Source organism: Gopherus flavomarginatus, chromosome 5, assembly GCF_025201925.1.
Source record: "Gopherus flavomarginatus isolate rGopFla2 chromosome 5, rGopFla2.mat.asm, whole genome shotgun sequence".
Lineage (NCBI taxonomy): Eukaryota > Metazoa > Chordata > Testudines > Testudinidae > Gopherus > Gopherus flavomarginatus.
In genome coordinates, this window is record NC_066621.1 from 8595461 (window position 1) to 8610073 (window position 14613).

General features: G+C 50.4%; 1 protein-coding gene across 4 annotated transcripts in view; it reads left to right on the forward strand.

Annotated features, from left to right (window-relative positions):
- The first annotated feature begins 3739 nt into the window (after positions 1–3739).
- SYT6 (synaptotagmin 6) overlaps positions 3740–14613 on the forward strand; it is a 97249-nt gene continuing 86375 nt past the window's right edge. For 2 of the 4 annotated variants that reach the window (XM_050954341.1, XM_050954342.1), the window contains exons 1-2: positions 3740–3824; positions 4153–4344. In XM_050954341.1, the coding sequence (XP_050810298.1) occupies positions 3770–3824; positions 4153–4344 (247 nt within the window). In that variant the 5' untranslated portion in view covers positions 3740–3769. Of the gene's footprint in view, positions 3825–4152; positions 4345–5343; positions 5420–14613 lie in introns of those variants that run through there. The other 2 variants (XM_050954343.1, XM_050954345.1) reach the window with 2 other exon arrangements.

Sequence of the window (14613 nt, forward strand, 5' to 3'; positions counted from 1 at the left end):
TCTAATCAGCCTGGAGAGTGTGTTGTTCTCCTGGAAGCCCAGGAGGATGTTCCCCAACCCTTGACCTAATTACTTGTCTGCATGATGCTCCCGATTCTGGAGATGCTAGTACTAATAACTGACGCAAAGGCCACAGACCCACGTGCTCTGGAGCACTGAGAGTAGAAGGTGCCAGCCCACTAATGGAAAGAGGTCAAATGTATAGAAGAAGCTGTTGACTCAGAAGAGAGAGACAAGAGGCGCTAATGGAAAGGGATCAAGTACTGAGTGCAGTTTGGTTATAACCAGTATATACCGTCTCTTGTATCCTTCTTTTACAGCCAGCTCTGTGGTCACACATCTACACTCTGTCCACTGCAGCCCAGCTGATGGCACAGCCAGTAAAGAAAACCAAGCTTGTGTTTTTGAAAACCTGGAGGACTGAGTCTGGCATGCCCTGGGGGCATAGCTGTGCATTGAGGGGAGACAGCTCTGAGCCACAGACTTGCATACATCCCCCTGCGATGTTCGTGTGTGTCTTGTGGAGGCTTTGAAGGCCAGCAAGCCCCTGGCTGTTTGCAATGGAGAACCTCCTTCCAAGCTCCTGTCCCACCCTGCATTTTTCTCAATCACAGACCAGGAGAACAGAAAGCGGGTTGCAGTTGTTCTGAACCTTTCCTGACACAGTGTATTTAGTTTCACTGTCTTGACCCTCTTCACTTACACCAGTGTAAACACAAGAATATGCCTTCTCCTATGGGAGAAAGCAATACCCCCCCCGCCCCCTCACCCATGCAGCATTGAGAGCATCTCGTGCCGAGTGGGCAGCCCTGCTGGGAGAGAACTTTATTATTAATGTCCTGGCATTGTGGGGAACCTAAAACCCCTAATCAGGGTCAGGCCCCCTGTGCTTTGGGCTGTACAACTCGCCTAACAAAACGAGAGGTCCTGCCCTAAAGATCGTCTAGTCTAACTAATGCCGGGATGCAAACAATGGGGAGGGGCACTTGGGCAGCAGGCGCAGGCGGTGGCTTGGTTACATGGACAAGCTCTGTGGATAATTTGCAGTTTTCAACATGCAAATAAAGTCGGGGTTTAGTGAGGCTGTTATGTAAACTTTAATGCAAATTACACATGAGTCTTATGCTCCTGGCAAATTGTCAGCGCGGCTTCCAGTGTTGCACAGTTTGGGCTCCCTGCCTGGTTTGCAGAGTCCTGTGCGCTCTATACGAGACTCTAGCAGGTTGCTGGTGCTGATAATGTTTTATCTTACCCTTATGCATGGCAAACTATTCCTGAAATGTCTCTGATCCTGGGCATATTCCTGGCTCTGCCGGCCAGGGTGGAGGAACTCATTAGAAGTGTCTGTGTGTGGCTAGCCACAGGACACTGCCTTTCAATAAACAGATTCAATCATGTTGTCATAGCAACTGGAATTTTGCCCTAAGAAGTGCTTGGTGTCTTGCTCCACGCGGTCCACTAGCTGCTGAGCTCCATACCGCACAGTCATGGGAGCCTGCGCACAGGCAGGATGGTTGGAACACTGTATCGCGTTGCCATGGTGAAACGGTAACTCTCGCATGGTTAGAATTGTACACACAGTGTTGCCTGTTTTAGATGTGTCGCAAGGAACAATGCGCCTGTGACGATCCTGAGCACAGAATGTGAACCTCAGAGCCAGGGTCACTGACAGCACTCGACTGGCACATGCACCTCAGTCTGGGGCAGTTGTCACTCACTGCCGTTACAGAACCCGCACGGCATGTCTTGGAGGGAGTCGTTAACCTGCCATGCCAGGGATTTATTGTGCATTTTAATGCACTTGGTTATGCTCTGTGGCTGTCTGACTGATTTGTATGTGTCCTTTCACATACAAATGTGGGTATCTCGTTAACTCCCTGATGGCATTTCTGATGTATGAAATAGTTGGGCATCCCTCCCAAAAGTGGCTCTTGAATTGGGAAGTAATAGGTTGTTTTTATACATAACTAAATATTTGGAACCTCTTCCAGGGGTTTGCAGATACACCTCTACCCTGCTATAATGCGACCCGATATAAACGGGTTCGCATATAGCGTGGTAGCAGCGGGGCTCTGGCAGCGATTTAAAGGGTCCGGGGATCCGGCTGCTGCGGGGAGCCCTGGGCCCTTTAAATCATCGCTGGAGCCCTGCTGCCACTACCCCGATATAATGAGGTTTCAGTTAGAACGGAGTAGGGATTTTTGGCTCCCCACGACCGCGTTATAACGGGGTAGAGGTGTACCACCTTTTCTGTGACAAGCAAGGATTTTTCTAGGCCTGGGAAGGCACAGTCCACAGCGCTGGACTCTTCCTGCCTTTTTCTAGTGGGGCCCCACAGCAAATAGCTCTGGTAGCAGTTGTCTCTGAACTCACTGTCCATGTCCCTGAGACAGAAGGTGAGAGAAGTTAGAGAAAGAAATGGCCACATCCAGTGTTCTATTCAGCCCAGTGAAAAAATACAATAAATATTCCAAGTGACAGAGCTTCCCTCAGAGTAGGGGTGCCCCTCAACCTGGGGTCATGACCTCCAGCAGCATCACAAAGAAGGTCAGGGGATTGTGACCACCCTGCTCTCCCCTCACTGCTAGGTGGGGACTTCTGGCTAGAAGCAGGGGGGTGGTTCCCAGGTTACAGTATGGAAAAGAGTGAGAACTACTGCCCTAGCGACTGACCACTCTACAGTCTAGATCTCACCATCAGGGGAGTCTAACCTCCCGGTCAGTGTCACTGTTACTGATCAGGGAGATGAGAGCATGAAGGCCAGTTTAAAGTATTATTATCTAGGGCTGTTGCATGTGTTACAGGATCTTGAGGCCTTGGCTACACAACAAGCTGCATTGTTTTAACTAATGGTGTGATTTTTAACTGATTTTAGTTAATCTGAAGCAAACCAATGTGGACACTCTTATTTCAGATTAAACCAGGTATATTTCAGTTTAAGTATTTAAGAATTATTCCACCCTAGCTATGCTAGGCAACCCATGTTGGTCCATCTGCAGTGCCATTTGGCAAAACAGTGCCAGTTTATTCTGTGCCCCCAGGAGTGGGTGTTGAAGGCCCGGATAGTTGGCTACAAGGGGTCTTTTATTTTGCTCTGTGTGAGGAAACACAGCTGCAAAGATGCCTGACGCTTTGTGTGGGCATTTGCGGAGCCCTGAGCTGAAGCTTATGTTGTGGTGTTGCTCGGAGAGCTGCACCAAGTGATTATTGGACAGGACAAGAACAGTGGCATGGATCCCCACACACTTCCTATTCCGCCATGAGATGGATGCTTAGCACAGCAGCCAGCTTAACTCTGCTTTTCTCTCCAGCACCTTCATTTATATTTGCACTAGCTGCTCCTCTCCAGAAGCAGCAAGAAATGATTCCACTGAGGATAATTGTAATTACCCCATTATGTGATCTGCTTCTTTGCTCATGCCTTACAAATGTGTTTTCTATTAAACAGAGAAGCTCTGTCATGCTGCATGACCTATCTGTTAAACTGCAATAGGCATCCAAAAGTGACACCATCATACATTAAAAAAATCATCTAATTACACAACATAACAACGGCTGCACTCCCTATCGCTGTCCATAGCCTGGTACATTAGCACTGGCACAAGCCAGTAAATAAAACCTGTTTCTTTCTGAGTATTGCTCTCTGCAGTTGGAAGCAGTGTGTAGCACACTCCCTGCTTTCCGCTATATTTGGTGACAAGCTGTTCCTGGCTGGAGGATTCCAACGCTCATTTTTCTGCACAGAAGCTCTTAGGCTTGGATTTGAGCTATGCACCTGGGCAGGGGAAATGTCTCCTCACATGCTGAGAAAGAAAGTGCAGCAAGTAAGAGGTTAAAAAAATGCTCTGGGCTGCAGCTTTAAAATGTAACATGGAAGGCATCAAACTGAATTTGGTAGGAGGTTCCTTGTCTGGCACGCGCCTTGGCAGCACAGAGCTATCTGATCTCAGAGGCAATCAGACAATCAGGCACTGGCTGGATTGCAGGAAGCTGCCCTCCGGCAGTTAAGTCCTAACTCTGAGAGGGACTCAGATCCCTGACATCTCAGGGACAGTGCGCAGCCAGGCACAGCACAGGAGCACCAGGGGGCAGAGTGGGTGGTGGTGTGTTTCTGGAGATAAATACCTTCTTTCCCTAGTTTGGTTTTCCTAGACAGTCAGCTAGGGGGAGTGAAGGATGCAGTTTGGGAGATGAGTGCCGCCAAGGAGGACAGCCGGTGTCAGAAGGCAGTTCGGATTGTCACCGACCTGTGCCGGAAGAAAAGCCTGCCCAGCCTGGATTTGGACACCTGCAGGGGGTTCCTCCTCCTGCCTTCAGACCAGAGCCTGAGTATCTCGGAGCCAGGTACAGTAATCCCTGCCCTGCAGGGCTGGGCTCTTCCCGTAGGTAAGAGAGCTACTGAGCACCAAGAGCCAAGGCAGACTGGCATAGGAGGTGACTTCTCCAAAGGAACTGGAGTTGGCACAGACGTGTAGCTAGCAGCACTGATAATCCCCTTGCCAGGAGCTGAAGGGCTCGGTCTCTGTCCAGAATTTATCTCCATCTCTGTGTATATGTTGCCATTGACCCCCATCCCATAGTTCTGCTGTCATGTCTTGTCTGGAAATTCCAAGTAACCTGTTGCAAGTTGGAAGTTCTGGAGCTAGCAGGTGCAAGGACAGCTAGAGTGGGACTTGAGAGGGAGGGGATGTTACCAATGCAAATAACAGCGGGACAATCCTGCTGCAGAGAAGTCTTGTCTGTTAAAGTTTCTGTGAAAGTCCCATGTTGTACTGACAGGTTAGATACCTGTAGTAAACACAGCAGTGGTTTCAATGACCAGAGTAGCCTGAAGTGTTTGTCCATATCTCCATTTAAGGACAGAAAGGGCTTGGATCAATTTGTTTAACTAATAAGGCGTTTAATAGACTTTTCTGTATCTGTTTGCTAGCAAAAGCAAATGCAGTTGTAGTTTCACATCTGTCCCCAGTTCTTCCTTGCCAGCCGGCTAACACTAGAGGGACACACAGGCATTTCAGAGACTAACTGAGCTTGGGCGCTGCAGTAGCAAAGGGGTATTTCACCCTTTAAGTGAGGTTAATTTCCTGCATCTCTGTGCCTATCAGCTGGTTATTCCAGGGGCTTCTAGATTAAATGAATCCTTGCACCCTACCTCCGCAGATGGGGGAGATCAACCAGGCAATCTCTTTTAAGGTTATAATGCTGTATTTTACACTATCCTTTTTTGGAATGCGGCAGGTTGCCCACAAAGTGCAGAATCTGTATTCAGCAATATCTGTCAGCTGCTGAGAGTCTTTTAACATCTTTAAAGATAACGTTCTTCCATCACCAGTACTCAGCCTGCGCAGATTGTGTTAGGCAGTTCTCACAGACTTCTTGGGCCAGATTCATTCAGTCCAGTGGCTGATCCCTGGGAGGGGTAAGTATTTTGCTACATTGTTTCTTGTTCTTTTAAACAATTCATCTTATTTAAAAGCATCACTATTGTTATTATTTAACACTTACATGGTGGTGGTGCCTGAGTCCCCATTGCATCCCAGAGCATCTCAAATCCTGCCAGCCTTGCAGGCTGGTCCTGGTGCTGTGCTCAGAACAGGCTGGCAGGGCAATCATTGTAGCCTTTGTAACAGGGCCTTTTGTGTTCAACACAACCCGTGCAAGGCACCAGCGTACATGGCAGTGGAGAGTCGCGTGCTATCGCCTGTCTCCCGCTTTGCGTGGGTGCACAGTGCATGCCATGTGTAATAGCTCTGCCAGATATCATGTCTGTCTACATCTTTCTGCTGCCCACAGCACTACACTGTTAGCATGCCAGTCGGAACTGATGTCTCTATTTCACTGCTCCTTATTGGAGTTTCTGTATATTTGTAGAGCATAGTATTAGGGATTGTTGGCTTAAAACAAGCCCAAGGCTAAACCTGCACTGAAGGGGTGAAGTGAGTCTGTTAGGAGGTGGACAGGGTAACATTTCCCTAGTTTGGCCAAAGTGGAATTACTGGAGTCTCACCCAGACCGTGACACTTGTGGTGTCTCCAAGCAGAGTGGCATTGGGAAGTCCTAGAGAATGCTATTCCCACAAGCATTTCCACACCCAGGAGCCCTGGTTCAGAGACTATTAGCGTGTGGACAGTTCTCTAACTCCACCTGGCACTTGGGATCCTTTGAGATTAGCCCAGCATTAATTTTCTCAATTTGAGCTGCAGACTCTGAGGACTGATACTGGTCTCTGCCAAGAGAGGGCCTGTATCTCCCTGCTGGAGCAGGGCAGCATAGAGCTAATGGATCCTTCTGCCCCAGGCAAGGTAACACATCTGTGTCCACAAGGCAGTGCAATGAGTGGGCTTAGGGCTCTCGGAACTGGCTCTCAACAGTAGGAGATGCTGGGGTGGGTGTGTACAGAAGAGGGGAACCCTGCAGAGGCTGCAGGAGGATGGTGCCACCACCTTCCACTCAGCTGCTCCTCCTCCACTTCCCACTGCAGTCAGCACCCTCCCCATGTGCATAGGAGCAGAGTTTGTGCTGGCTCTGTGCCCTGCACTGGGCTGATCCTATCTGCGCATCTTAAGCAAGGCAGCCGTGCTGCATTGGAGTCTCTATCCATTATGTGTGTGTGTCTATCTGTCGGTCGACCTACTGTTGTTTTGGGCTACGTACCTCTATGTTAATTCTAGTCACTAATGTTACAGTGGCACATAGCTACCTGGTGTTTATCCATCAGCCATTTAAAATCCCATTGGTCCACACACACACAGGGAGAACTGCAGGCAGTTTTTCCTTGCAGTGGCCTGTCCCATTTTAACCATTTGCAGCATTATACCCTTTGAGGGTTCAGAACTCTGTCGGATAATCACTGCAGTGTTCCTAGCTCAGAGTGGAACTACATCCTGTATGTGAACCTGGCTATGGGAGAGGATCATGCTGAGCAGGTTGAAACATAAGCAGAGGGCATGTTAATAGCTGCTTCCACGGCTCTGCTTGCTGGTCCCTGTGTGGGGCAAGCCAGGGCTATGTGTATGCCTACACAGCACTCAGCACACTGATCAGTGCCCAGCTCAGCTGGTAGTGCTAATTCTAGAATGTCTGACTGCAGAACTTCTCTAGCCCAGTAAACGAGCATATTTGCATATTGAACTGAGTACAAGCAGCTACAATCTGTCTGGGGTCTTCACTTTGATAAGAAACTTCTCCCAACTACTATTATTTATTATTTGTGGTATGCCTCAGTGCCTCTCTGAACTGTCATAGCTGCCTGCTATGCATTTTGCGTTAGAGACCTTTGCTAAGCAAATGTGTTGGCAGCCACCTGGAATATTGGCTCAGATCTGGTCACATCTCCTGCATGAGGATGGAGTACAAGGCAAAAGGGTCCAGAGGTGGGCAATGAAAATGCTGTGTGCAGGGACAGTGCTGTATGAGGAGATGCTGAAAGAAGAGATTGTGCAGGTCAGACGGAAGATGAATGGGGGGCCATTAGTGAGGTGTTTACACCAAGGAATGGTGTAGAGGAGGTAAACTGGGCCCTTCTGTTTACTCTCTCTCATTATGCAAGGACAAGGAACACCCAGTGAAAAGATAACATTTGCTGGAACGACGTATGTTTTTACACAATATTTAACATTCTCCTGTGGAACTCTCCACTGCAAGGTGTCACTGAAGCCAAGGGTTTGGGAAGATTAAAAATGGATTAGACATTTATATGGGTAATGAGAAAATCCAGTTCCATTAGAGAGGATCAAATGTTTATAGGGGATATAAACCTTCCTGATTCGAGGCACTAACTGACAAGGGGTTAGGGACATGCTGCCGCATAATGGGCTATTCCATTAGGGGTGCTGGCTGCTGTTGGAGGGAGGATACTGAGCTAACCGGATGCCTGGTTGGACTTTTGGGTTCTAGATGCTCTTGTTTACGTGTTGCACTTGGAACACACAGCCCCTCTCCAGTGTACGCCCCATGAACTTAGGTATTTAGCCCATCACTGACTTGGGGAATGGTAGTTCTGCTTATTCTGCACCACATAGGGTGACCAGATGACAAAGGTGAAATATCAGGATGCGGGGGGAGCACACAAAAAAAAAGAGCTGCCAGAAGGGCCCCCCCCACCCCCCCGCACCAGCTCGCCTTGTCTCCACCTCCCCCTGTAGGGGAAGGTGCCCAGCTGGTGCAATCCCGCCCACTCAGACAGCAGCATTTCAGGAAGGCGGCAGCTATGCCCTGCAGCACAGAGCACCTGGGATTAGGAAGTGAGCGGCTGGGGCGTGCTTAGCCTGCGGCCACTGTGACCCCACCGAGTTGCCCTGCGCGTGGGACGAGTCTGTCCCCAGGTACAAGAACGGCCTGTAGCGCCAACCCACCCACGGCCCGTCCCTGCGCTGCGGCCCCGGGGGGTTCGGGGCAGGGCACATGGTACGCGCAACAGCTGGGCAAAGGGGCCGGGGGACACGGGAGCCCTCAAGGAACGGGGGCTGCCAGCCACCCTAGGGGAGGGGGCCGGTGGGCGGCAGCTCTGCCCCTCAGGCGTGGGGTCTGGATGCGGCACTGGCGGCCCTCCCAGGAGCCCCGCGGCCCCTCCCACCTTCACGCGGCTCAGGACACTGGACGAACAAGCAATTTTGTCCTCCCCAAATCCCGTCCCACCCCCTCCCTCCAGCGCTTGCGCTGCCATACAGCTGATCAGCGCAAGCCTGGGAGGGAGGAGGAATGCGGTGTGCTTGGGGAAGAGGTGGGGCCAGGGCGGGGATTTGGGGAGGGATCCAATGGGGCAGTGAGGGGGTGAGGATGGGGCGGGGCCAGGGCAGGGATTTGGGGAGAGATTCAATGGGAGAAGGAGGGGGCAGAGTAGGGGCACAGGGAGGGTGGGACGCGAGCCCCTCTGGGCTCCACCTGTGCACCGGAGCGAAGGCAAAATTGCTTGTTTGTCCAGTGTCCTGACCGAACATCGGTCGGGACGCGGGACAAACAAGCAAATATCGGGACAGTCCCGATAAAATCAGGATGTCTGGTCACCCTAGCACTACATAGGGTCATCCAGCACCAAACAGACTGAGCCAGACAATCTTGTGTGAAGAGTCAGATCCGAGCCCCAAGCAAAAACCTGCAGTTTGTATGGTAAAGACGATAAAGCCTTGAGTATAATTATAACGGTTGATGCAGTAAAGGAAAGGCAGCAGCTGCAGGACTTTTCTTTTGCATTACCTGTTGCCACCGAGGCAAGACTGACTCTTTCTCTAAACACGTCTCTGGAGCCATTTCTCTATCAGAGTGTGATAGTTTGGGTCAATCTGTTAACCAGGGAATAAATCAAGCAGTGTGTGCAGTTTCTGGATCTGTTTATCTATCAGACTTTGATTTGCTGAGTGCCCATCACCGATGTTTAACTGCAGTCTGCACCTTTTGCGTAGACTCGAGAAAGAAAACTAAACTAACGCTAGAAGGCTAGGAGGCATGGCTGTTCTGCATAGTTGCTCCTGTTTGTCACCAGACCTGTAGGAAACAGTGGATTTTGGGATGGGCTTTCATAAGCCAATGGAGAGCAGTGTGTGCTGGACAAAACTGCAGTTACACAGCAAATGGCCAGCCTATACTAACCCTGTTCAACGGCCGCTGGTTGCCCTGGTCAGTGTCTAAAACTGTGAAGGCATAAACCTTGCCAAACAGCTCATGAGCTGAAATAAAATCGAGGATAAGCTGAGCAGGTTTTTATGCATGTATCCTTTGCTAAAGTGCTTTGGGGGGTGTGCAAAAGGTGCTACAGTATTTAAAAGCAGATGCTGTTCCATTGTATGCACTTAGGGTTATATATCAGCTATTTCTCCCCTAGTCAAAGTGCACAGGTAAATGCTGCTGCAGCGTGTCTCAGTCTATTCTGCAGTGTTGTTTACACAGCAAAGACGTGCTGCAGGCTGAGGCTGGTTAATACTGCAAACAGATCATGAAGTCAGCTAGAAAAATCAGGGATCTGAATGGGAATTTAGCAGGGGAGAGCATCACTTTGCTTTGCCTGCCTCAAATCCCCCCTGCAGCTCCATCTGGAAATCCTGCTTCCCTTCAAGTCTGAAGCTGTTGTGCAGTGGTGCTGTGAGCTGTTAAACAGCTTATTTTGCTCCACCCCAGGGGTAGCTGCATTTAATGCTGGCAGAAGTGAACTCTGAAATATCAGTTCATCTTTATCATGACACTTGGATACTGCAGTAATAGGCACCTTAGCTGATGGATAGATGGGTTACCTATCTCACTGTGGCAGTGTGAGGCTCAAAGTTAGCAGAGCACTTTTTGATACTGGGGAACAGGCCCCAGAGAAGTGCAGAATATCGATTGTTGTTTGTTTGTATGGCTCTGGAGTCAGGATAGATGCCCGTTGTGCTGGGTGCTGGACAGGCGTGCAGTGAGAGAGAGTCCCCATACTGAAAAGCGTCCTGAGAATTGTGCCCTCTCCACAGGACTGGAAGTGACAATGTTTAATAGAAACAGAAGAGAAAATGCAGTGTGGCGGTGTTTTACTTCTGCCCATCGTCACACTGGCTGAGCTGGGGATCTGGGAAGCCATAATAGGTCTGTCAGCTAAGACAGCAACTCTCCAGGTTCTGCCATACTGATGCCTGAAGTGCCCTTTATTATTATTGTTTGTTTGTATTAGTCGTGTCTAGGAGTCGTGCTTCTCCAGAGCTGGCTGGAAGCTCCCTGCCAGTAAGAAGGCAGGAGAGCTAAGCCTGGGGTGCATTTCTCATCAGGTGAGTGGCTGTAGGCTAAAGCTTCCTCATGCCTGCCATGTAGTGCAGCTTTCCATGGGGAAGGGTGTCTCATTCCTAGCCCGCTTCCTCTGTGCCGCAGCGAAATGGACTGTCCAGCTGAGAGAAAGGGAGGTTCTAGGGGCGCTTTGCTGCAGGCGGGTGTGCCTTATATTGTAGAAGCACAATGCCCCGCCTTCCTTTGGGCTGGTGTCTCGCAGTGTCGTGAGCTCTGACCAATCAGCACTCACTCCCACTGTGACATTGCTCCCTGAAGTGCCCTCCTGCAGGGGGCCATGCGCACAAGCAGGATGGCCCCTGGGGTGAGGCAGATTTGGAGGCTGTTCTGTGGGCACCTGTGTCAATACAGTATCTCACACCCAGGCTGTTCCCATCAGCGGCTCCAACGTGCTTCTAGTCAGATTCCCCGTGACATGGCTGGTGTGAAGTGTGACATGCCGCTCACCACACATGCAAAGCCCATCACAGGAGAGCAGATGTGCCATGCAGCAGGCAGGCCATGTAGCTCTCCACAAAGCCTGTCAATGGCCAGCTGAACTGCAGCCAGACATGAGCATGTGGGACTGGGGGTACATTTCACCCAGGGGGGCACTTGCCTTCCCCCCCAAGCATCCTCCGGGAACTGCTCTGCCAGGGTTTGTCTGCAGGGGACATGCACCCTTGGTTTGCCTGGCCTTTAGGTGCCCTCTCATGCTTTGTGTGACAGAGCCCAGGGGCCGGCTAGTCTCCCTACTCTGTCCCTCCAGCTTTATGCTGCTTTCATGCCATTCACCCCAGGGAGTGACAGAGCTCTGCTGGCATTAGACTGGAGAAATGCAGCTGGGACTGGGCCCCAGGTTTTTTATCTAGAGGGCATGCTGTGAGCCCCCTGGGGTCCCACTACTGGGGACGGGGATATGCGTGGGGGCGCATGTAGTTCGTGATGCTGTGGCTCCATTGTGTAGCCTGATCCCATGACATGTTTGGGGTGTGTTGGCTTGTGTCAAGAGCAGGCAGTGTTGGGTGCTGTTACATTAAATCAAAATCCCCCTCTGTAAGCTACACCCTCTGTTTGCCTTTCACAGTGTCGCAACCAGAGCTGAAAAGACCTGCCTGTGCCACACCAGTGCCACCCACCCCAGACATCTAGGATCACTCAGTCGCCTGCTTTCTTGCCAGTAAAAGCAGCTGTGCGCTGGTGTCTGATGCATTTGGTGCAGCAGCTCCCACAGCAACCTGGGGACACTGGTTGGTTAGAATACCAGCTGCTGAATGTAGATTGCGTACCTGCCCCGAGGCAGCTAACGAGCCCCTCCTGGGGGGTTGGTGTGTGCAGAAATGGCCCTGCCACAATGCAGTCTGAGCAGTGCTCCAGAATTGGTCTGTGGGAAATCAGGGTTCCTTGCCCTCTCATTGCTCTCAGCAGCTGAGCAAGCTGCTCTTGGACTGAAAGGTAGATTCTGTGCTGACAATAAGTTTTTATTGATTTATGGTTTATTACTACATCCCTTTTTGCAACCTAGACGCATCGCATGATGCTGTAATTGTGACAATGAACCGCATTGTCGCAACTACAGCATAGTGGGCCTGATCCTGTGTGCTGCTGCACACCTGCAGTTTAGCATCTTTCAGGAGCTCTGCAGTGCCCTGAGGTGCTGCCCCTTAGTGGCACAGACTCAGGTTGTAAAACCCCAGTTGTTATATCTGTCTGTCTCTTTGTCACTGTGGACAATACCACCATCCTGCCTGGTGTTCAGGCCTGTAACCTGGGCAGCATCTTCCACTCAGATCTCTCTGGATCCTCACCTCCAGGTTATGTCTAAATCTTGCTGATTCTTCCTGCATAGACACAGCCTTTCCTATCCACCCTCCTAGCCAGAAGTCTTGTCATCATCTTGAGTACTACAACATCCTCTTCTCTGGCCTTGACAAATGTGCCCTGACACCTTTCCTAACCATCAGAATGCTGCTGCAAAGGCCATTTTCCTAGCCTGTCATTTTGGCCACATCACCCTTCTCTTGTTATCCGTCCACTGGCTCCTCCTTCTCTGTCACATCGCTGCTGTCTTCCCTTGCGAGGCTTTTCACTGCCTGTTCCCACCCTACTGATCTCTCCAGACCTGGGCTCCCACCTCCTACCATGTTGGCAGCCTCCGTCACCCACCTGTTCAATAACATTCAAGTAAGCACCTTTGTGCTTTCTCTCATGCTGTCCCCCACCGGCTCCCATAAACACCGGCAAAACTAAGGAATTCCTTCAAAGCACCCCTTAAAACTCTCTTTGGAGTGAAGCATTGATACCACTGCCTGTCATGCTGACTAATACTGTGTCCCTGATCCGTTGTGCTCCCCCATCAGGCTGTGGCTTGTTTGATACTTAGATTGTTTTGTTCAGTGTTTGTATAGCACTGAGCACAACTGGGGCCTGCTCCATAGCTGGGCTCCAGGACACCACAGTAACACAAATAATAACAACAACTCTACTTCTCTGTCAGCATTTCTCAAGGGCCAGGGCTCCGGTACTCAGAGGGGAGAATCACAGTGAGCTCTCTCCAAAAGAAACCCCAACTCCTTCCTTTAGTGAATCTCTCCTGTCCGGTGCCTGGAGGCAGCAGGTCTGACCTGAGGGAAGAGCAGAATTCAGCTAGTAGTCTGACCAATGTGTTTGAAATTTCCCAGTCTGTGAAGTTGGTGGGTGCAGACTTGGGTCTTTTAGCTTGGTGGCTGACACTCTGGAGGTTCCACTGGCTTTATTGCCTGAAGACAGAAAATTCCTTCTGTAAAATGAGCAGAAGCCCTTGGGGGAGAGGAGCACAGGAATCAGTATAGAGTCAAAAGTGCAAAGTGAAATCTAATGATGGATCACACACACACCCCCAGCAGTGGCCAAAGACAAATGCCCTGGAGTTGTGGGGTAGATCCAAGTGCCCAGGTTCTGGGCCACTGCTTAGAGATACTGCAGCATTGTGTGACATCTGAGAGACTGGGCAAAAGCCAGTGTGTGAGAAAGTGGGGGGTGGGAGTCAGTAGGGTCTTGGGAAGCAGGAATCTGCAGTGGCAGGTTCCCAGTTCATTTAACTGAACCATCCATCAGAAGGAAAAGACCTAGTTAGGTCACAGCCATCCTACCCGTCCCAGGGGTCAGTGGAGAATTCAGAGTCCTCATTGTCAGCTGTACAACATGTTATTTTTTTGTAGCATGAAAATGAGCTCCTCTGGCTGGCCGCAGACCACGAGTTTCCTTCAGAGTCTGACAGAAATCAGCTGGTCTGCAGAATTAGGCTGCCTCTCGGGGCTGAATTAAGTTACTGACTCACTCCTAATGTCCTGGGGGAGCAAGGCCCAGAGGCCTGGGGCATTCTGGCAGCAGGGCCATCCACTGGAAGGCAGGGTAACCAATTAGTCATGGGCAGACAATCTGAATGGATGTGGTGGGTCAGAAGGGGTCTGAGAGACAAGCGAGATATTGAGAGCGTCAGTCCAAGGCAGGATGAGAATTATAAAATGGATCCAATACTGGACAGAGACTCAGTGGAATAAAATGGGAAATAGGTACTATGCTAGTGACTTAGAGGCTGGCAGGAGGGTGTTCCTGTGGGAAAAACATTGTCTGGTGGTTAGAGAGCTGAGACTCCTGGGTTCTGTGTCAGGCTGTGAGAGGGAATCTGGTGTAATGGTTAGAGAAGCTGGCTGGGAACCAGGACTCTGGGCTGTGGTCCCAGCCGTGGCACTGAGGCAGGGTGTGACCCTGTGTAAACCAATTAGCTGCTCTTTTGCCTCAGTTTACCCATATGTTAAATGCATCCCTCCTCCTGGGGAAGCACTGCAGCTTAAGGACTGAATGATTGCAAGGTGCTGTTGAGATGTTCCCAGTTAAGTCCCCACC